Raw genomic sequence first — 23526 nt, 5'->3', positions numbered from 1 at the left:
TATATGTATGGTATGCAGAAGAGAGTTTTTTTTTGTTATTGATGAGCAGCATGCCGTGCAGCTCTGTTGTACCTATCATTTACTTGCATACATCGTTTGCTAGTATTGGTAATGCTGTGATTAACCAGCAAGCACTTTAAAGTAGAATTAGCAAAATATATCTGTTTTTTCAAGGCTTGCAGCTCTTCAAAGGTTGTAAACTGAAAGCAGCATCAGAACTGCCTTATTTATGGTAGAAACTCCTTCTATTTTATTTACACAAAACAGTGAACAGAATATTGGTCTCAACCAGATACTACAGATATAACCAGTTTTCCCTTCTACTTGGGTAGGATAACTATACAGTATATGTTCATTCTGTAGTTCGCTTTTACTTTCAAACATGCAGCTGGTGCTTGTACATCTGTTCCTGGCCTGTGTCTGCGTTTCAGGAGTGACATCTGTAAGTCACGTACCTGTGCTTTTATGGTCATCTGAATGGTAAGTAACACATTATACATGATTGTATTAAATGTAGCATGCAGGACAATGGGTTCCAAATGTACACATAACTGGCTGGTAAAGTGTTTATGTATTTAATGGATAACAATGAACTTTTAATTTGGGTAATGCAAGTCAGTTGCATTCACTAATGCCAGAGCCCTGTTTTCATTGTTGTGTCTTTGAATACATTTGTATAGAAACATTAGTACTGAAAATGTGCCCTATTGAGCAATAAACATTTGATTAGACAGTACTCACATTTCATGTTAAATATTTGATCTGGGAATGCTAAGATTTGACGTTGGTACCCATAGATCTCAGAATTCAGATTACAGTTGCTCACCACCCATTGTTCTCTAGGGCAGTGTTTCTGAACCTATTTTCAGTCAAGACATTCTTTAAACGTCTGGACAATCTAAAGACACCCTTTAAAATTCTGCATACTCCTGAGGCATCCATTATAAAATGTAAAAAACTAAACTAATACAGTGCCTTGAAAAATCATTCATACCCCTTGAAATTTTCCACATTTTGTCATGTTACAACCAAAAAGGTAAATGTATTTTATTGGGATTTTATGTGATAGACCAACACAAAGTGGCACATAATTGTGTAGTAGAAGGAAAATGATAAATGGTTTTCAAACATTTTTACAAATATCTGAAAAGTGTGGTGTACATTTGTATTCATCCCCCTTAACTGTGATACCCCTAACTAAAATCTAGTGGAACCAATCACCTTTAGAAGTCACCGAATTAGTAAACAGGGTCCATCTGTGTGTAATTTAATCTCAGTATAAATACAGCTGTTCTGTGAAGCCCTCAGAGGTTTGTAAGAGAACATTAGTGAACAAACAGCATCATGAAGGGCAAGGGACACACCAGACATAAATTTTGAATATCTCACTTATCAATTCATCATCCGAAAATGGAAAGAGCATGGCACAACTGCAAACCTACCAAAACATGGCCGTCCACCTAAACTGAGAGGCCGGGCAAGGAGAGCATTAATCAGAGAAGCAGCCAAGAAGCCCGTGGTAACTCTGGAGGAGCTGCAGAGATACACAGCTCAGGTGGGAGAATCTGTCTATAGGACAACTATTAGTCATGCACTCCACAAATCTGGCCTTTGAAGAGTAGCAAGAAGAAAGCCAACATTGAAAGAAACTCATAAGAAGTCCCTTTTGCAGTTTGCGAGAAGCCATGTGGGGACACAACAAACATCACATCTGACCAGAGAAGGTGCTCTGGTCAGATGAGACCAAAATGAAATTTTTTGGCCTAAAATCAAAAAGTTGTATGGCGGAAAACTTACACTGCACATCACCCTGAACACACCATCCTCACCTTGAAACATGGTGGTGGCAGCATTATGGTATGGGGATGCTTTTCTTCAGCAGGGACAGGGAAGCTGCTCAGAGTTGATGAGAAGATGGATGGAGCCAAATACAGGGCAATCTTAGAATAAAACCTGTTAGAGTCTGCAAAAGACTTGAGACTGGGGCAGAGGTTCACCTTCCAGCAGGACAATGACCCTAAACATACAGCCAGAGCTACAATGGAACGGTTTAGATCAAAGCGTATTCATGTGTTAGGATGGTCCAGTCAAAGTCCAGACCTAAATCCAATTGAGAATCTGTGGCAAGACTTGAAAATTGCTGTTCACAGACGCTCTCCATCCAATCTGACAGAGCTTGAACTGTTTTGCAAAAAAGAATGGGCAAAAATTTCACTCTCTAGATGTGCAAAGCTTGTAGAGACATCCCCAAAAAGACTTGCATCTGTAATTGCAGTGAAAGGTTGTTCAACAAAGTTTTGACTCAGGGGGGCTGAATACAAATGCACGCCACACTTTTCACAGATTTATTTGTAAAAAAAACCATTTATCATTTTCCTTGCCCTTCACAATTATGTGCCACTTTGTGTTGATCTATCACATAAAATCCCAATAAAATACATTTACATTTTTAGTTGTAACATGACAAAATGTGGAACATTTCAAGGGTATGAATACTTTTTCAAGGCACTGTAGATTTACAGAATATCTGCACATGTAGGACACCCAACGTTAGAGGTGATTTATTGTGTGACCCCAGTGCTGATGGAGAGGGGCAGGGAAGGGGCAAGCAAGAATGCTGCCAGATGTCCTTCTTATCAATGGATGACATCATTGGTTGTTATGTTGCCGGCAGCTAGAAAGGTGTAATAGTGAACAATGAAAACCTGCTTTGTGTAACTGAAAGGCAGGCTTGATTGACTTGTTGACGTGTATACAATTTTTGGAGCAATTTTTAGACATTTTAGGCAATTGTTCACTTGGGATGAGAGTGGTACTCTGATGTAGTGCATTGAAAATGCTCACTCACTAAATACCAAGGTGCATGACTATGTGCCTAACTATTTAGAAAAGATTTTCAGATTATTTTAATACCTGCATTTAGTTACAAGCTATAAGGATTTATTTTGACAGTCTGATTGCTGCCTGCCATTGCAAGTATCCAGCAATGTTCATTTATTGTTAGGCACTTATTTCCCAATAATATTTTAGCTATAGTTTTCATCATCGTAATAATTTTCCAATCCGTTGTTATATCTATCAATGATTGGGTGGTACCAATAATGCTATTTTACATTACAAAATGAACAATATTACAGTTATTTCTGTTTCACAGTATCTATGCTATGCCATGCTATAGCTTTTTCTCTCTTAAAAGTTTCTATTAGTTTTTATCAATGCTCAATCTAAATTTGTTTATTCCTGCATGAAAGCTATGAAGCCTATTATCACAGCTTGCCCATTCCAATAAAAAGGACTATTTCAATAAAAAGTGCTGTAATTACTATTACACTATTTGACACAACATTTGTAGACACCTGATTATCTCATTTATATAAGCTTGTTGGGCATCCAGTTCCAAAACCATAGGCATTAACCCCTTCCCACTTGCTCTATAGAACCTTTAAACAGTTTGGAATAACTAGGGAGTGGGAAGGATTGGCGATCACATGATCACTGTCACAGAAATCACATGATCAGAAGTTGGTCTTTCTGGCTACCAATCTTTAGCCCCAACCAAGAGTTGTTTTTACAGCTAGGTCTTTGTGCTGAGAACGAGCAGTGAATTCACTCTCAGCAAATAAACATTGCCTGCCCAGCATTGCATATGTGCAGCATGTGGGAGGTAAAGCCCATCCTTTTGTCGCCACATATGTGTTGGGCGGTCGTAAAGGGGTAGAACTGATTTTCCTGCCCACGTCTGGTGCTATAACATTCTCCAGTCTCCTGAGAAGGCTATCTACAGTATATATAGTTTGTGTGTGTGTGCCCATTCAGCCAAAAGAGTGATTGTGAGGTCAGATACTGATAGTACAATGAAAAAAAAGGCACACAAAGGGCACTGAGACTTTGATAGGAGTTTATACAAACTGGTGAGAGGTCAGAAACATTTGAAGAGCCCACTAGCTCACTACAGACAAGGCTACCCTCCAGTGTGTACCCAGCAGGTTAACCAAAAAAAAAAACATGCGTACATGGAAGGAGGGCCAGACCAAAAGATAAGAGTCCAAATTAATTTATTGGTATTGTGCTAAAAGACAGCCAACACGTTTTGGGGGGTCAAAGGAACTCACCTTCATCAGGGCTATAGCTAGACCTTATCTTAAGTGTTTATCTTGATTGCTCATGCAGATACTGCTGGCCAGTAATTCTTCCAAACCAGCAATCGGCATCCCTGAACAGATTAATGCAGGAAATCCTTACTATGCTTCCATTTATGGTTCTCATTTTCAACTAAAACCCTGATGAAGGGGGAGTTCCTTTTACCCCCGAAACTCATTGGCTGTCTTTTAGCATAATACCAAATAAATACATTTTGACTCCTTCCATGTATGCATGTTTTTTCACTACTGATACTGATATTGGACTAGAAAATCTGGCTTGAAGTCTGTGTTTCATTCAGTAGAATTGAGATCAGGGCTCAAATTCCTCCACACAAAACTTGTCAAACCACAGTCAGTGGCACATTCATTCAGACACAGGAAATGGCCTTTCACAAACTGTTGCCACAAGGTTGGATGCCTTGCATTTTGTAGGATATACTGTTTGTTAGAAAAGACGTTTAGAATAAGAAAATTAAATTTCTCTGTATTTTATTTTATGTACAGTAACCAAAAAAAAGGTTGCTGTTGTAGCTGAGACTTTGCTCATGTGGGGGGGGGGGGGGGGGGGCAAAGGGTACTTCTATCCACATTTACACTCCCTCTCCATCATCATCATGAATAGCAAATGTGGGGCTTAATCTCTTTTCCCTGAATTATGTCTCCTATTGTGCAAGTGAATAGGGTTATAGCTGTTGAGGCATTAGGTGTGAAGTAGTGCTTATGAGATTTCATGGATTCACACATAGAAGGAAATAAGATAGGCAAGTCAGCTGCATAGAGAGGATAGCTGAGCATGTTAAACAATAGGTACAGGACTGAAGCTTGAGGGGCCTGCACAAGTTCAGGGACAAGATATGTCAAAGTCTGCCACTTGTATTTCTTGTACGAGGAGGTAAATGGCATACTAGAGATAATACGTATATGTGTTTTCTGAGTAGTGCATGGATGAATTGACTCCCAACCATTCTGATGTTGTTTTCCAAAAGGAAATCTGCTTAACAAGTGTATCATATTTTCGTATGTCATGGATAGTCATTGTTAAATATCATATAGAGTACTCTGTTTTTTATGTTGTGACTGATTGGCATGTCCAAAATGGCAAGGTGTCCAGGATGATAAATGTGACTCCCAGTTGAGGGGACCATCTGGTCATGTGGTCGTGCCTTTCTTTTGATGGAAGAAGCTCATGAAAAATGGATGGCACAACATTCCTTTCAAATTAATTTTTCATAAGCATTCTGTATTAAAAGAGGCCCTGTATTATATCTTCGTATATAATTTTTCATAAGCATTTTCAGCTAAAAGGAAGCCCAGTGTTAAACCTATGATATAATTTTTATAAGACTTCTGCATTAAAAGAGCCCCTGTGTATTATCTTTTTATTTATTTTTTTTCAGATACGTTTTGTACTATTCCTTTGTAAATCAAGGACAAATATAAAAAGGACAAATGTTGCCCTTGTAAACTTATCTTAGTTTGCTAAAAGGACAATCTGTATTTTACATGTGTTTTCCCCAGAGAGTTAGCTGTGCTTGAAATAATGCAGTTATGTCCACTTAAGTGTTAGGCATAGTAAAAATTTAAATTGTAGCATAAATATATGTGTATATATTTATAATGCCTAATCTGCCATGATAAAAGGGAACCTGTGATCAATCCACTATCTTTTACATTAGCTCTTAGGTGAATATTTATTAAAAGTTAACTTAACCAGTCTGGTTTTTGTACCCCTGGGCTTCTGCACCTTCCCAGTGCAATTCACCAGCTACCTTTGCAACTGGCTAGTAAATTTAAAACAGCAAATATTTGTGAATAAACGCTGAATTATTTATGAATGTGCATAGGGGACCTATGGAGGAATTGGAAGAAAAATGTATTTATTGTTCCTCTGGCATCTGTAGATGTAGCCTGTTCTTTGTTTAACAGCAAAAATTTAATTTAATTTTATGTTTACTTATGGTTATGTTTTACTGTTTTAGAAACTCATCTTCTGGTTGGTTGCTTTTTTTTACAAATTTCATTAAGCATAAGACAGAAAACAAAACTTTTTTTTTAGACTGGAGCCTTGCAACACATTACACTCTGCCACTGACTATAGTAAGGTTGCTATGCAAGCTCATTACCTAGGGACAGTCCCCATACTATGGGGTCTGTTCTTGGAAAACCAACATCCATGATGCCCAAGTAAATGCAGAGCAATCATTTAAAGTTGCACCTCTATTATGTTTGTTTTTTAAATTAATTTTAATGTATTACTTTTATTGACACCTGAACAGATATAAAGCACACCGAAGCACAGATGAACAAGCCTGTACATTTATATCAACAGAATATTTTTTTCTTATTTGTCCAAGAACTTGCAGAGCCTATGGATTAGAGCAGCGTTTTTCAACCACTGTGCCGCGGCACCCTAGTGTGCCGTGAGATATTGTCTGGTGTGCCGTGGGAAAAATTGCAATTTCATCAGTAACATGTGGCCTCGGCTCACAAATAGACTAATCATTAGAACAGCAATGGGCAAACTACGGCCCGCGGAGCGTGATACTGTCAGGATGATCTGTCCCCCTCGACGTATCTGCGCATGTGCCGGAGATCGCCGATCGGCTGCTAATGCCTGAAACTGGCACATGCGCAGATACGTCGAGGGGGACAGATCCTCATAGGAGACAGATTTTCATGCTACACCGGAACGGCGAGAGGAGCGCGCGGAGCAAAGGTAAGTGAATTGACACAGGGGGGGCTTGGGGACTTAATATGGGGGATGAATTAATATGGGGGATGAATTACTATGGGGGATGAATTACTATGGGGGATGAATTACTATATGGGGGATGAATTACTATGGGGGATGAATTACTATGGGGGATGAATTACTATAGGGGGGATGAATTACTATGGGGGATGAATTACTATGGGGGATGAATTACTATAGGGGGGATGAATTACTATGGGGGATGAATTACTATATGGGGGATGAATTACTATGGGGGATGAATTACTATATGGGGGATTAATTACTATAGGGGGGATGAATTACTATGGGGGATGAATTACTATATGGGGGATGAATTACTATATGGGGGATGAATTACTATATGGGGGGTGAATTACTATATGGGGGGTGAATTACTATGGGGGATGAATTACTATGGGGGATGAATTACTATATGGGGGATGAATTACTATGGGTGATTAATTACTATATGGGGGATGAATTACTATGGGGGATGAATTACTATGGGGGATGAATTACTATATGGGGGATGAATTACTATATGGGGGATTAATTACTATGGGGGATGAATTACTATATGGGGGATTAATTACTATGGGGGATGAATTACTATATGGGGGATTAATTACTATGGGGGATGAATTACTATGGGGGATGAATTACTATATGGGGGATGAATTACTATGGGGGATGAATTACTATATGGGGGATTAATTACTATGGGGGATGAATTACTATATGGGGGATTAATTACTATGCTTACTATGGGGGAATATTACTATACTTACTATGGATGACACATACACATCATTCATCTGCTCTTGGTCCGGCCCCCGGGTCCAATTATAAAATACTTTATTATTTCATAATAAAGTAATTATAAAATAATTTCTTTGTGTTTGATTCCTATTCAAGAGAATTACTTTATATATAGTCAATATAGGCACAGAGGTAAAATTTTTTAACATTTTCTAATGGTGGTGTGCCTCGTGATTTTTTTCATGAAAAAAGTGTGCCTTTGCACAAAAAAGGTTGAAAAACACTGGATTAGAGTATGGCCTTATCTTCTTTCTGCAGTAAGGCATAGTACAATGACCAATGGTCACAAAGTGCTTTAGTCTAAAGCAATCAATCAGTTATTAGATTTGGATGGTTGATGTGTGCTGAAACACTTTGACCTTTATCCAATTGCATAAACTGGTTTGACAGAAGGGTGGGTTAACTTACTGTATATTCCACTGCATAGGAGAAAATGAAGAAAGCATTAGCAAGCTAACCTGTACAGACCAGTAGTATCAAATCTATACAGCTCCTAATAAACAACACCAATGTGTTGACATGGAAATAATCCTTAAAGATCTGCTGAATTAAATGCTTAAAGTAAATTAACCACTTGAAGACCAGCATGTTAAACCCCCTTCTAGTCCAGGCAATTTTTCAGTTTTCAGCACTGTGATAGTTTGATTAAGAATTACTCAGTTATAAAACACTGGGATAGATTTACTCAAAATCGTGTGTAGATGTGCATGGTAGCCAATCCTCTTCTAACTTCAGCCTTCTATGCAGAGCTCCACCAGCTTTTGCACTCTGCCGTTGTAGTAAATCAACCCCACTGCAGCCTAAAAACTTTTATATGATTTTTTTGAGACAGATAGAGCTTTATTTTAGTGACACTTAGTCACCACTGGGTTTTTTATTTTTTTATGATATAAAGAAAAAAAAAAGAAAATTTGGAAAGAATAGTTTTCTCAGTTTTTGCTATAAAACATTACAATATATAATCTTTCTTCATAAATTAAGGCCTATATGTACTCTGCTACATTTCTTTGATAAAAAATAACCCAAACCAGTGTATATTATTTAGTCTGTAAAAGTCATAAAGCCTTCAAACTATGGTATACTGTATATATTTGAAATATAACAACCTTGATATTCGGACTGGCTATCTCATTTCATTGCAGTTATATCCAGAATTACTCCTTTTTTGGAAAGTACACAACACAATACATTTTCATACATATAGCTGTCAGTTAATATGATATTTCTCACTCCCAGCATGGGCACACTTAGAATTACACCCCACAACACATTCTGCTATTCCTCTTGAGTATAGGGATACCACATATCTGAGACTTTTTTTGCAGCCTAGCCACATAGAGAGGCTCAAAATCCAAGGAGAACCCTCACGCTTTCAAGGGGCATAACTTACACATCTAATTTCCTGATTGCTTATCACATGTTTGAAGGCCCTAGAGTGCCCAGACAGCAGAAACACCCAAAAATGAAAAGTCATGATGAGTCTTTTAAAGATTTAATTTTTCTGTCCTATGCTTTTGGAAAATGTGGAAAGAAAATGAAAATGTAATTTTGTAAATTATTAAGATATTTCTATCACACAGCATGGGAATACTTAGAATTACACCATAAAACACATCTTGCTACTCCTCCTGAGGATGGGCATACCACATTTGTGAGACTTTTTTGGAGCCTAGCTGCATAGAGGGCCTAAAATCCAAGGAGCGCCTTCAGGGGCAAAAATAATGCATTTAATTTCCTGAATACCTTTTACATTTTTGGAGGCACTAGAACAGTGGAAACCACAAAATGGCCCCTTTTGGAAAGCAAATACCCCAAGGTTTTTTCCTAAAAGGCATAAAAAGTCTTTTGAAGATTTAATTTTGCCACAAGTTTTTGGAAAATGGTTAAAGAAAATGAAAATTTACTTTTTTTTTTACAATATATTCAATTTAATAAAATATGTCTCACACACAGGATGGGATTATATTTACAAGTTCACCCCAAACTATATCTGCTACTCCTCCAAACTATAGGGATACCTGAATGAGACTTTTTTTAATGTTTGGACTGATTATGTACTGGTTATTGTATCTTGTAATAATAAGTGAATATAATGGCGCCTATAGAAAAGGTATTAATGGATCACTATCCAACCTACCAGCTGCAAACTCCACCCTATATTAATAAAGTGTATAACCAAAGAAACAGAAATAATTTGCGCTAGCAAATAAATACAAATAAATATTCCAAAAAACAAATATAAATATAAAAATAAATAAGAAAAATGTGACAATCCACCACCATATATACTAAGTAAACTCACCAGAGCTGAATGCTGATAATAAATCAGCATAAAACGCTAATTGCTCTGGGAGCGATGGTCAGTAGCATGATAAGCCACTAGTTGATTTTGAACCTTGATCTCCAGGGGGTGATATTCTGCAGAAGCCAGCTCCAAAAAAACAATGTAAGGGAAGCAATAATCTGTAATATAATATACCACTAAGAAAATCCACTTCTTCTAGACTCCACCATATCCATATCCAAGGGGTTTTAGGCCAGACACTCGGAAAAGAACAACAACAGCTTCATAGTGCAGTACCTTTTAAAACAAATTCATTTATTATGCACTCATCGCACTTAACTCAAAAGGTGTCCCAGCCGACACCAGCATTAACAGCATGTAAAATACAATGGACGAACCCAGCCACTCAGCACATGCGCCGTAGACCGCTGGGAAACGTAATGACGCCACATCGATCAAAACCCCCCCTACGCTTTTCGTCATTGACGTCCTCACGGAGCGGATTCCGGAGTCAGGAAATATGACAGCACCCATTCCTATAAGTCAAGAAATCCTAGCCTACTGGTACATGGCTGCCCACAGGAATGCCATGTCCACCGGCCAGGAATTACAGGAGCCTGAACAAAGAGTGATAAAAAAAGAGTTCCTGTGGTTCCAGGAATGCAGCTGTCCACAGGGGATGGCTGATACTGGTGTCTTGCAGGAACAAAGCGTGATGTGCAGATGGGTCAGTTCAGGTGGCAGGCAGAGACGGGGTCACAGGACAGGCCAGGGACAATACAGGTGGCAGGTAGGTAACACTGTCTCTGGCGACACTGTACAAGAACACAGACACTGTTCTCAATTTGACAACTGTGCGGGTACATGATCCTGATTGTACATGTTTGCATTCAAGATGGATGTCACAGATGTCATATTGGGGCCAGCACCTGTGTCCATGTAACCACTGTGTCCCAATTGACATCAGTTGGATAGCCTGCATGGAACAGGTAAACATGGCCATGCAGGGGTGTATACTATAGTATGCCCAGTTTTTAGGTTTTCTTATTAAGATGAGGTTTTCTTATCTTAATACATAGGAAAAAACACTTCAGCCTTTAAAACCACTTTAAACCAGTGTATTTTGGAGGAAACACAGACTGGTCACATAAGGTTAAAACAATGATTTAGAAATTGTAAATTCTGCATTATTTGCCAACCAATGTGATGACTAGTTATCAGTATTTCATTAATACAGAGTACATAACTGAATGTATCCAGAGGTGCTAAAAAACAGGAGGGTGCAGAAAGACCTTTTATGTCGACCTTCTTTAATCTGTTGATAATTAATTCATATCTTGCCTAACTTTGATAAAATGCCAAAAAGTAAATTAAAAAAAAATTCCACTTCTTCATAATGAGGTCCTTTGTGCAACAACAAAGAAGCAACTTCATATGATAGAGAACTGTCCGTTTATGCAACAGTCTAAAGTGCTCATCTGCTTTTCATCCTTCATTGTGCCAGTCATTACCAAGTCACACTCATGTCGATTGTTAAAAATGCTAAGACTATTGATTGAAAGGAACAGGGAAAAGACATGTTACAAAAACATCATACATATTTGATAAGCTCAGTGGGAGTCACCTCCCTTAGGGTGTCAGTGTGTTAATGAGGTTTCAGAAAAGGTCAGACTGAAGCAAGAACAAGTAAAAAAGGCTTAGCCCTAGCGTGTAGACATGCCACAGGTAGGTTTCAATCTTATAAAGCACATTTCTAGGGGAAAAAATAAAAAAATAGAATTCAGTGATGAGTCATTCTATGTAAATAGGTATATACATGTGTCTACATATTATTTTTAGGGGCATAGTTTGGAAGAAGGAAGTACTTATGAGTTCTTATGGTATATAGCAGAACACATGCCTATGCTGACAGCATTCTACTTCTATTTGTTATCAAAACAATGGAGGCATTGCAGTTTAATCTGACCTAGCAGCTGATACACCCAAATCTACATGTACTGTTCTTGGAAAAATCTCCTCTGTTGCTTGGAACTAGTTTATACCATTCAGCACTTGCACTTTTATTATTCACAATAAAAAATACCACGAGTACATGCTATTAGAAAACTGTAAACTGAAAATGTATGTAAAGTTCAATGTGGAAAGGTTACCATTTGTACCAATTCCAGGAAACCATTTTTAAGATGGTATAGAACAGTCTTCAAGCTAGTCTTCCCTAGCTGTATGATTATGTCAATATTTCTGTGCTCAAAGCGGTACAGTTTTTGCATGGAAATATGTAATTTTTTTATTGTAGGCCTGTAATTTTTAAGAATAACTTACTGAAATCTGAGTCTAGTAAACATCCCAGGTAGGATACAACTTGAAACACAAAATCATAAATTCTAATATAATAAATAATCATAAAAAATAATAAAATAATAATAATACATTTAATTCAATAATGTAATCAAACCAAAAACACTGAAATTTGAAATATAGCGCCAAGTTCGCACATCACTGAGCTTAGTCACAAAATTGTTTTCAGTGTCTGTTGACGAATTTCCCCACGAATCATTCACTCGATTCTGCAAGTGGTTCTGATGTACTATCGCTGTTCTCTAGCTGGTCTAAAACTGCTTTTGACATAAAGGGACATTTTTGGATGCCATGGACTTTTCTCAGTTTCAAGGCAGAAAGAACAGTAAAAATGCAGGCAGGGCACAGGACAAAGCAGTAGGGACAAAATGTATGTGAAATGCTTTGAAACAGTAATGTTTTACTATGTGATTTTAGTGTATTTAGTGAATGTCACTTTTTAAAACTTTAAAATTTCCCACCGGTTCCGGCCCCCATACATCCCGACGCTCGCAGGGACCGGAACCCGGAAGACGGATGCCGACATCGGCCGGAGGAGATGGCCGGTGACGCTGCAGGGGGAACATCGTGGGAGCACAGGACAAAGTAAGTGAAACAGGGATCCCGGAGCAACCCTGCAGGGTAATCCCGAGTGTAGCTCGAGGTTACCGCTTTTGGCACTGATAATTAACCCCGAGCTACACTCGGGAATACGGCCAGGGAGGTTAAGGGGTGCCTTGGCAAAATGCTTAAAAATCACCAAAATATTGTATACAAGTCCGCGGGTGGATCAAGCCTGCCTTTTAAGTACACAAAGCCACAGGTTTTCTTTGTGCACCATATTAACCTCCCAGCTGCTGCCATCTTAAAGTGATTGTAAAGGCAGATATTTTCTTTTAAATAACAAACATGCTATACTTACCTGACCTGTTCAGTAGTTTTGCACAAAACAAGACCAATCCTCCTCTTCTTGGGTCCCCCTGCCGGCGCTCCTGGCCCCTCCCTCCTGCCAAGTGCCCCCACAGCAAGCAGCTTGCTATGGGGGCACCTGAGCAGGCTCTCCCCCAAGCCACTGCTCTGTGTGTCCATTCACTCACAGAGCATGGCTTGGCCACACCCCCCACTCTCCCCTCATTGCCTCACTGGCTGTGATTGACAGTAGCCAATAGCTCCCACTGCTGTCTCAGCCAATGAGGAGGGAGAGACCAGGGACAGCCGAGGCTCTCGTGCACATTGCTGGATCGAGAGTGTGCTCAGGTAAGTATTGGATGCTGGGGGGAGGGGCTGCTGCACACAGAAGGTTTTTTACCTTCATGCATAGAATTCATGAAAGTAGAAAATCTTAAGCCTTTACGACCACTTTAACAACCGATGATGTAACCGGTTAATTGGAAGGACGTCGGCTAATGTGATCCCAGTGCTGGTAGAGAGGGGTAGAGACGGAGTATCCTTGTTTAACCCTACATTGCCCTTCTCTACCAGCACTGGGATCACATTAGCTGAGTGAGGCAGAGAAACTGAAGAGAAACATTGGTTTACTAGTCAGTACCAGTGTGCAGAGGTTTGTTTGTTTTGGAAGAATAGATCATCTCTAACGTTGGGTGTCCTAAGTGTGTGAATTTTTCTATTATATAAAACTATTAGTTTAGGTTTTTTTTACATTTTAGTATGGGGCACCTTGAGATGGACTAGAAATTTAAAGGGTACCTTGACTGAAAAAAAGGTTGAGAACTACTGGTATAGAATGTCATCCGTAAATGTTAATCAAACATTCCTGATCCATGCTGACGGGAAGTGAGGGAAACATCCTAAAAATTCACAGATTTTACCATCCCAGATGACCCCTCCCTCTGTTTTTAAAAAATAAGAAATAACCTGAGTCACCTTTCAAAGTCATGCATACTCCTGAGGTGGGGGAATCACCCACTAGTCTAATCTCAATATGGATACACAGAATGGAAGAAATTTGACAAGGAGGAGGATCTAATCTAAGCATATCTGAATAATACAGAAAACTTTGCAATTGGATATTGGAAATGGATTAAACAGCAACACATTTGAACCATTTCAACTTTACACTGAGGGGGTTGGACAGGGCATAAGCGTCTTCAGCACACAGAGGGATAAAGGGGACAAAGAAGTGGGAGAAGGGAATGAAGAGGAAAAGAAGGGAGGAGAGAGTGGATGAGAGGGGGCAAGGAAGAATGAAAAAAAAAACTAAAGCGTGGGGAGAAAAGAGGGAAAACATGGGGGGGGGGGTAGAACTAGGGAAAGATAGGAAGGGAAAATGGGGGCGGGGGGGGGGGGGGAAGGGCAAGAGTATGCAGCGACTATGTTTTGGCAGGCAGTGATGGGAATAAGGAGGATGGGAAGGATAATTGAAGAAGGTCAAGACTAGCTTGGAAAGGAATTAGAGCGAAGTTGGTTAGCACTAAAAGAGAGACTGATAATTTGAAGAGAAAGTAAATTCTGGCCATGTTCTGACTCAGCTACAAGACCATAAACTTTATCTCCAGCGATGTATACAGCTATAGGAGATGGTATTGACTCTATCTCTTGCATCGGGTCAGACATGTTGAGGAAGTCAGAGGAGGAAACCCATTCGAATGTTCTGTTTAATGGAGGATATTCATAGGTAGAAAAACATTAATGTTGTAAGCCTTCTGGAAAGATGCATACAGGTGGACAGGATACAGTGGAATGACTACAGAGAGAGGGAGGGGGGAGGGATATACACAAGTATGGTGAGAGAAAGAGCTCATCTTAGTTAGAAGGACACAGCTTAAAGACACAGAGCAATAATAAACAAGTGATGGTCACAGAGAAATAATAATAAATCAAACAGTGTAACACAACACACCACATTTTAAATCTTTAGATTTCATAACTTCAAAATATATATATTCAATAAGTCCAACTCTGATGAATGTCTTGGAACCTGTAACAAGAAACATGCAACAAGCAAACATATGTCCAACTGGATGGAAAAACATGTAGTAATCCAACATGGGACATCTTCAGAGAGTACGAAAGATCCAAGTAAAAAACCTGTGGTTAGCAGCAATGTACTCCAATTGCATGGCAGAGTGGCTGCATAAGTCAGTCACCTTGCAAAAAGAATACTAACTCTGTAATTGGTCGAGCAAATGTTCATGTTGATCCTCCCTTGGTTACCTTGACCTCTACCTTCCGGACCTTGTCATAATTACTGGGCATAACTTTAGTAATAAAACCCATAGGCCATTCATTCCAACAAACTTCTTTGTCGTTTGTCGTTGGAGATCCAGCCTTCACCTATGATCTCCAACATAGGTGAAGGCTGGATCTGTACTTAGGCGATCAACGTGGAGACTCGCCATTTGTTGCTGTTGATGTCTTCCTCTTAACTTGTGACGACCTTGGTGTTGCACCCATTCATGGTGGTGACGGACCAGAAGAGTAGCAACATGATGTTGACATGGTATGATTACAGGATTCTGTTCTTTGCTGTATAGGTCAGATTTCCCTATATGTCCACCAACTCTCAGTAACTGATTGGCGTCAACTACAGAATTTAGATTGAGTGAAATATTTTTGGTATAAAAATATTTCTAATTCTCTCAAATTCCTTCTGATACACCTCTTGATGCACACAATGGATAATTACCTCTTCTGCACGTGCAATATCTGCTGCTGTAGAGCAAATGTGCCAGCCATGACACTCTGATGTAGAGTTCTTCGCAAACCAGCGAGCAATGTGAATTAGGCGAGCAATAGCTCTTACAGCAGATGACCAGGTAGAAAAACACTCCTAACAGTGTGACCGCAGTTTCTGTTTTGTACTCACAGAAGTGTGGAGTGAGATGTTCACAGTTCTTATTTCCTTATCATATTCAGGACTGACTAGTCCATAGGTGTCGTCAGTAAGGAGTGAGTAGGAGTTCTCACACAAAAACCTTGGAGGCAAAAGCCATAAGCTGTTCTGAAGAGCTGCTGATGACATGACTCTGGTCCCACAGTCAGCTGGGTTGAGTTCAGTGGGAACGTAATGCCATTGACTTGGTAGAGAGAACCTCTTTACATGTTCTACCCTGTTGCTGACGTACATGTAAAACTGTTTTATTTGGTTATATATAACCAAGTACTACCTTACTGTCTGTATAAAAGGTGAAAGAATCAACTCTAGTCTCCAAATCACTCTGTATGACTTTGGCAATTTCTACTGCTAGCAAAGCCGCATAGGAAGGGGAGGAAAAGGGCAAGAGTATGCAGCGACTATGTTTTGGCAGTCAGTGATGGGAATAAGGAGGATGGGAAGGATATTTGAAGGTCAAGACTAGCATGGAAAGGAATTAGAGTGATGTTGTTTAGCACTAAAAGAGAGACTGATTTTGAAGAGAAAGTAAATTCTGGCCATGTTCTGAGTCAACTACAAGACCATAAACTTTATCTCCAGCGATGTATACAGCTATTTGATGTGGTATTGAATCTATCTCTTGCATCGGGTCAGACAGTTTAACTCAATGAATAAACTCACATGTTGAGTAAGTCAGATGAAGAAACCCATTTGAATGTTCTGTTTAATGGAGGATAATCATAGGTAGAAAAACGTTAATGTTGTAAGCCTTATAGAAATATGCATACAGGTAGACAGGATACAGTGGAATGACTACAGAGGGAGGCAGGGGGGTGGGATATACACAAGTACGGTGAGAGAAAGAGCTTAGCTTGGTCAGAAGGAAACAGCTTAAAGACACAGAACAATAATAAACAAGTGATGGTCACAGAAAAATAATAATACATCAAATAGTGTAACACAACAGGCCATAGAACACATTTATGAAATTATTCCTAACAGGGATAAATGCAAAGGTTAACCACGTAAATACCGAGCATTTTCAACCCCTTCCTGCCCAGGTCAGTTTTCAGATTGCAACACTGTACTCATATGAAATTTTTATCATTTTTTAGACAGATAGAGGAGCTTTCTTTTGGTGGTATTTAATCCCCACTGGTCTTTTTTTTTTACTAAACAAACTGTTTTTGTTTGTTATAACATTTTGCAAATAAGTAATTTTTCTTCTTCACTGATGTGTGCTGATGAGGCTGAACTGATGGGCACCAATAGCCTGCACTGATGGACACTGATAGGCTGCACTGATGGGCACTGATGAGGCTGCACTGATAGGCAATGATGAGGCTGCACTGATGAGGCAGCATTGATGGGCACTGATGAGGCGGCACTAATGGGCACTGATAAGCTGCACTGATGGGCATTAAATAGCAGGCACCGATCTGTCGGCACTGATAGGCACTGATAGGTGGCACTGATGAGAAAACATGTGTAAGGACGCTACCACCTCCCTTAATAGCTGCTCCGCCCACTGCTCAGACCCAAGAGTACCAAGAGTAGCCAAAACTATCACAAATACATGAAACGCAGGAATGGCTGACACTCAGGATGAAATCCAACTGTATATTCCTTTATCAAAGCATGTACAAGGATAAAAATGCCAACGCATTTTGGACACGTCAGTCCTTAGTCATGGCTGATGGCATTGATAGGCTGCACTGATGGCCACTTATTGGTACTGATAAGCTGCACTGATGTGCACTGATAAGTTGCACTGATGGGGCTGCACTGATAATCAGGGTACTGATAGAGCTGCACTGATGATCAGGGCACTGATGATCAGTGCCCATATTATCAGTTGTAAACAAAAATGCTGACAGCCTTGGCCGTCTCTTCCTCACACCGACACAGCGTGTGAGGTAAAGACTGCTGATTACCATCATGTCTGTTTACATGTGATCAGCTTTGATTGGCCCTTTACTGCGATCTGTCATCAGTGGTCACAGAGCACGCCCAATGCGTGCGAGGCGCGTTCTGAGAGGATGTCTATAGAAGCCCTCGCAGAACAAGAGTACCGTGCTGTACTCATCTTTCGGCTATAACGCAGTATTAACCACTTTAGCAGAAATACTGCTACAGGGCAGCAGCTGTGTGCAAAATCACATATATATGCATTTCAGGGTAGGGGTCGTGCGCGCCCCTACCTGGGCCACCATTCGCGCCCGCAGCTGTCAATCACTGGGTCCTGGCTGGTGATTATTCGCTGGCTCCCGGTGATTGCCGAGGATCTCCGACAGGGGGGAGAACTGTTAGTAAACAAAACAGTTCTCCTCCCTGTCAGCTCCTGCACACTGGTTTGCATGGCTGTGCACAGCACAGCCATGCAAAGCAGTGTGCTTACAGTGAAGCACAAACACAGAACATGATGTAAAACAGCACACAGTTAACCCTTTGATCATCCCACGTGTTAACCTCTTCAGGCCCAGTGCCATTAGTACAGTGTCAGTGCTTTTTATTAGCACTGATCACTGTATTGGAGTCACTGGGGATGTCAATGACACCAAGTCAGTTCCCCACAGTGTCAGAACGCCCACCGCAGTCCCATAGTCCAGCTATAAGTTGCTGATTGCCTCCATTACTAGTAAATATGGCTGCAATCTTTCTTGGTCTATCTGTACTTGGCTTGGCATCAAGAGATCCCCGAACTTTCCACTTCTTAATAGGTGATTTAACAGTACTGATTGGCATATTCAAGGCTTTGGACATCTTTTTATGTCCTTTTCCATTTTTATAAAGTTCCATTACCTTGTTACGCAGGACTTTGACAGTTCTTTTCTGATCCCCATGGCTCAGTATCTAGCCTAGTCAGTGCTTCCATGTAAGAGCTAACAAACTCATTGACTATTTATACACTGACACTAATTGCAATTTAAAAAGCCACAGATGTGGGACATTAACCTCTATTTGGCATTGTAACCTGTGTATGTCAGCTTGTGTGTCTGTACCAAGGCCAAATATTCCAGGGTATGTAAACTTTTGATCATGGTCATTTGGGTGATTTCTGTTATCATTATGATTTAAAAAGGAGCCAAACAACTATTTGATAATAAAAGACATGTAACAGAATACATTTTAGCCTAAATTTATGATGAAATTTGATTTTTTAAATTTTTTTACTGGACATGTTTAATAGCAAAAAGTAAAACAAAAATGTTTTTTTTTCTCAAAATACTTTTTTTTTTTTTTATAGTGCAAAAAATAAAAGATGCACAGGTGATCAAATACCACCAAAAGAAAGCTCTTTTTGTGTGGAAAAAAAATGTAAATTTATTTGGGTGTAGTATTGCATGACTGCGTAATTGTCAGTTAAAGTAACGCAGCGCCGTAATGCAAAAAATGGCCTGGTCAGGAAGAGGGGTAAATCCTCTGGAGGGCAAGTGGTTAAAGTAGTTAACAACACTACTCCATAGTTATGATTTCCTTGATTTATGAGACCCATAGGCTCATTTTAGACATTTCAGACATTTCATTCCCAACAAAGGAGAAAATAGACTCTAGCTGCATTGATTGATTAACCGCTTGCTGACCCTGTTAAAGTAAAGCAGCGCCATAACGCAAAAAATGGCCTGGTCAGGAAGGGAGGTAAATCCTTTTGAGGTCAAGTGGTTAGTCAGTGTATAGAGAATGAAACATAACTTAAAGAGGCAATGGGGTTGATCTACTAAAGCCAAATAGACTGTTAACTTTGCGGAGGAATTTTCCCTCAGCTTAGTGAATGAGATGGAGCACTCCTGACTTCCATCTAATCACGTGCAAGCAAAAATCCTGTCTCTGAAAGGAAATGGAAAGATAAGAAAACTAACATTTTTGTGTGTTCACAGGAACAGGAGATGAAGGATATTCAAATGGGTAAATCTGTGCTGGTGATTGCTGTCCGAGAGAGGATATCCCTTCACTTTAGAGAGATCTTCTAATACTTCCTGCTGTGCCTTTGAGACAGGAAGTGAAATAAAATCTCCCTGATTGGACTCTATCCAACCCTCCCATAAAAAGAAAAAAAAAGTTTTACATAGTTTATAGACTTTTATTTTCACACTTGTGCATCCCTCCAAATGATTACAAAAGAAATAACTTCCAGTATGTGGTCAGACATACGAGGGGCAACTGAAAAGTTCTCGACCTACCCATGAAGCATTTGTCTTAGCCCAATTTAATTTTGCTACTCGCAGAACATATCTTTGCAAGGTTCCATACCACATTTCTCACAAATAGCTTTTTCTTTGTTTCAGTTATTGAAGACTGAAGCGCAGAAGGTCATCATTGTCTGAAAGATGGAGAAAGCGAGCAAACGCGCTGTTGTCCAATATCTGCTGAAAAAGGGAATGAGTGGACAGGACATCCACAAGGACATGATGGAAACATTCAGGGAGGATGCCTCTTCCTATTCCACCATTAAAAAGTTGGTGTCGGAATTCAAGAGGGGGAACCCCTCTGTCCAAGATGCCCCTCGCAGTGGAAGGCTAGCAACTGCCTATTTGGAGGAAAACATCACAGCAATCCCGGATCTCGTAATGGCAGACAGGTGTGAGACAGAACGTTTCATTGCAGAGATAGTGGGCATATCCCAGGAACGTGTTGGACACATTTTAACAGTAGTGTTGGACAAGCACAAGGTGTAAAGTCAGTGGGTCCTGAGAAAGTTGACTGTTGAAAACAAACGCGACAGACAGCAGGTATTGGATAACAGCGTGTTTGCTCACTTTCTCCATCTTTCAGACAATGATGACCTTCTGAGCATCAGTCTTCAATAAACAAAGAAAAAGCTATTTGTGAGAGATGTGGTATGGATCCCTGCAAAGATATGTACCGTGAGTAGCAAAAATAAAATTGGGCTAAGACAAATGCTTCATGGGTAGGCCGAGAACTTTTCAATCACCCCTTGTAGTTTTCATAGGCTAGAGATGATATGTTTCCCTTTATGTATTTTTCTATTATGTCCTACAGAGGCTTTCTGTCATATTGTTGTGAAATACAGTCAAACCATTTCTATGTAAATAGTTTTTTCAGCATATTTTAGTGATCTTTACTCACATGCTCACAAGATAATGCTAACCGATTCGGTAAAAAAAAAAAAAGAAATAAAGCTTTTTACTTCGGTCTGTGGTAACACAGAGAATATTCTATATGTGATTAGTTATAACTCAGATTTCCAGTATTACCTCAAGGACTCAGACAATGACTGGCATTGTGTGATGCAGTATAACTTGATTAGGAATGCATTAGCGTATCTGTGCCGCAACAGTCTGATCTTTATTTTCTTTCTCTTCACCTGGAAGGAAAGAAAAATGATTATAATCACTGCACGATGGAGTTTAGTGGGCATTGTTAGACATGAATCCTCTGTGTGGTTTATACATGGTAGGCACAAAAGCTATTTTATTGCAAATAATAAAATTAACCCGTTCACGTCGTCAGTACTCAAATATGCGACCTCTTGGTGGCTGGGCCGTGACGCCGAGTTGCCGCATATTTGTGTACCAACAGTAACACCCTTCCCCACCTCCCGGCATCACAAACCCCTTATAGGGCCAAAAGGCATCGGTGCCAAGGGGTTAATAAACATTTTCAGTGCCAGTGCTTTACTGGATGTGCTTCTGGACCTTGGTTGGATCATACCTACAGCAATTTAAGAGGGATTGTGTTGCCATAGGGGAGGAGAGCAAAGCTCCGTGCTTGCTCTGTAGATGTGTTAGCTGCATTAAGTGGTTGTAAAGTCTCAAGGTTTTCATAGAATGCATGAAGGTAAAAAACATTCTGTGTGCAGCAGCACCCCCCCCCCCCTTATAATTACCTGAGCACCATCACGATCCAGTGCTGTGCACAAGAGCAGTGGCTCTCCTGGGGCTCTCCCTCCTCGATGGCTGTGATAGCGGTGGGAGCAACTGGCTCCCACTACTGTCAGTCACAGCCAGCGAGCCAATAAGGAGAGACCGGGAAGTGCTCTGTGTGTGCATGGACACACAGAGCAGCGACTTGGCAGAGAATCTGCTCAGGTGCCCCCATAGCAAGCTGCTTGTTTTGGGGGCACTTGGCAGGATGGAGGGACCAGGAGCGCAGGTGGAGGACCAAAGAAGAGGAAGATTGGGGCTGCTTTGTAACCACTGCATGCAATTTTTTATTTTTTTTTTTTTAATTGCTTTAATATCACTTTAAAGCTGAACTCCAGTTTTCCTTGTGCTCAGCACAGCCCAGTGCAGTTCCAATGCACTGACAAGGCAAAAAATCTGGTTCCCAATCACAGCAGTTCATACCACCATGCTGTATTGGTGTGTGCTGAAAAAAGTACAATATGCAGTACAGTTTTTTTTCCCAGGCAGCATGGTGTGACACATTATGATGCATTGCCTCATGCTGCGGCCAGTAGAACTGAATGGGGTGTCACTTGGTAACATTTCTATAGCATTCTAAGTCCACGGGATGTCACTGGTAACATTAGCTGTGTAAAGTCACGTTAAAAACATGAGTTTTTCAGCTTTTTTAGCTATTTTGCATTAACATTTAGCTGTGTTTTGCCGCATTTAGCGGCATTTCCCCGTGTTTTTCCGTGTTTGTGTTTTTTGCGTTTTTAACGTTTATTTTTACCAAGAAAAAAATTGGGGGGGTCAAAGAAAGTCCAAAAACACCGGTTTGTGGCGTTTTGCCACGTTTTGCCGTGTTTTTACAGCTAAAAAACTCCTCTAGAAACCCGCTAGTCCTGGGTTTTTTTTTCCAGCCAAAAAATGTTGATTACAGTCTATGTGCTCACGGTCACATAGGATAACATGCTGGAGAGTTTACTGGCTGTAGAACAAAAAACGTCAAAAGCCAAAAACAGCCGCTGTAAAAACGTTCATTGTGCATGAGGACTAACAAAAAAAGTCACACCCTGACTGTCCCTGGCCAGCCGTTTCATTAATTGGATTTCAGTTCTTTTAAGCATGATCACATGATCATGGAGGTTCAGCATCAAATTTGAACATTGCCTATGGCAGTCAGTACACAAATGCAGTCTACCTAGAAATGCCCATTCCTCCAGACAGGCATTAATGCATCTTGATATTTGCATAGCTCCTCCTAAATGCCAACCCATTGCTTACATCAGCACTGAGGAGAGGAGTAATGATACAGTGTGTGTGATGTTTTCAGATAGCCCCCCATACCAGTCATGATCTGCTTGAATTGCATAGAGAAGTCCCAAGACCCAGTGATGACAGTGATGAAAATACCTTTTCTCATCAGCAGTTAGAGCAGTCTTGTGACTTCTATCAGTGTCCAGCAAAGCTTGTAGGAGGAGTTTTCATTCTCCCCTAATTGTCCTATGAGGCTGCATAAACCTGGA

The 23526-nt window shown here is 40.1% G+C and overlaps 1 protein-coding gene across 1 annotated transcript in view; it reads left to right on the top strand.

The window, feature by feature from the left end:
- The first annotated feature begins 340 nt into the window (after positions 1–340).
- Positions 341–23526, top strand: part of LOC149467187 (V-type proton ATPase subunit S1-like) — a 107826-nt gene continuing 84640 nt past the window's right edge. Inside the window, exon 1 of the mRNA XM_089672152.1 lies at positions 341–480. Coding sequence (XP_089528278.1) covers positions 383–480 — 98 coding nt within the window. The 5' untranslated portion in view covers positions 341–382. The remainder of the gene's footprint in view (positions 481–23526) is intronic.

Source organism: Staurois parvus, unplaced genomic scaffold (genome assembly GCF_062004578.1).
Source record: "Staurois parvus isolate SC_StPar_1 unplaced genomic scaffold, SC_StPar_1.0 ptg000120l, whole genome shotgun sequence".
Lineage (NCBI taxonomy): Eukaryota > Metazoa > Chordata > Amphibia > Anura > Ranidae > Staurois > Staurois parvus.
This window is presented reverse-complemented; position numbering and strand designations above follow the sequence as displayed.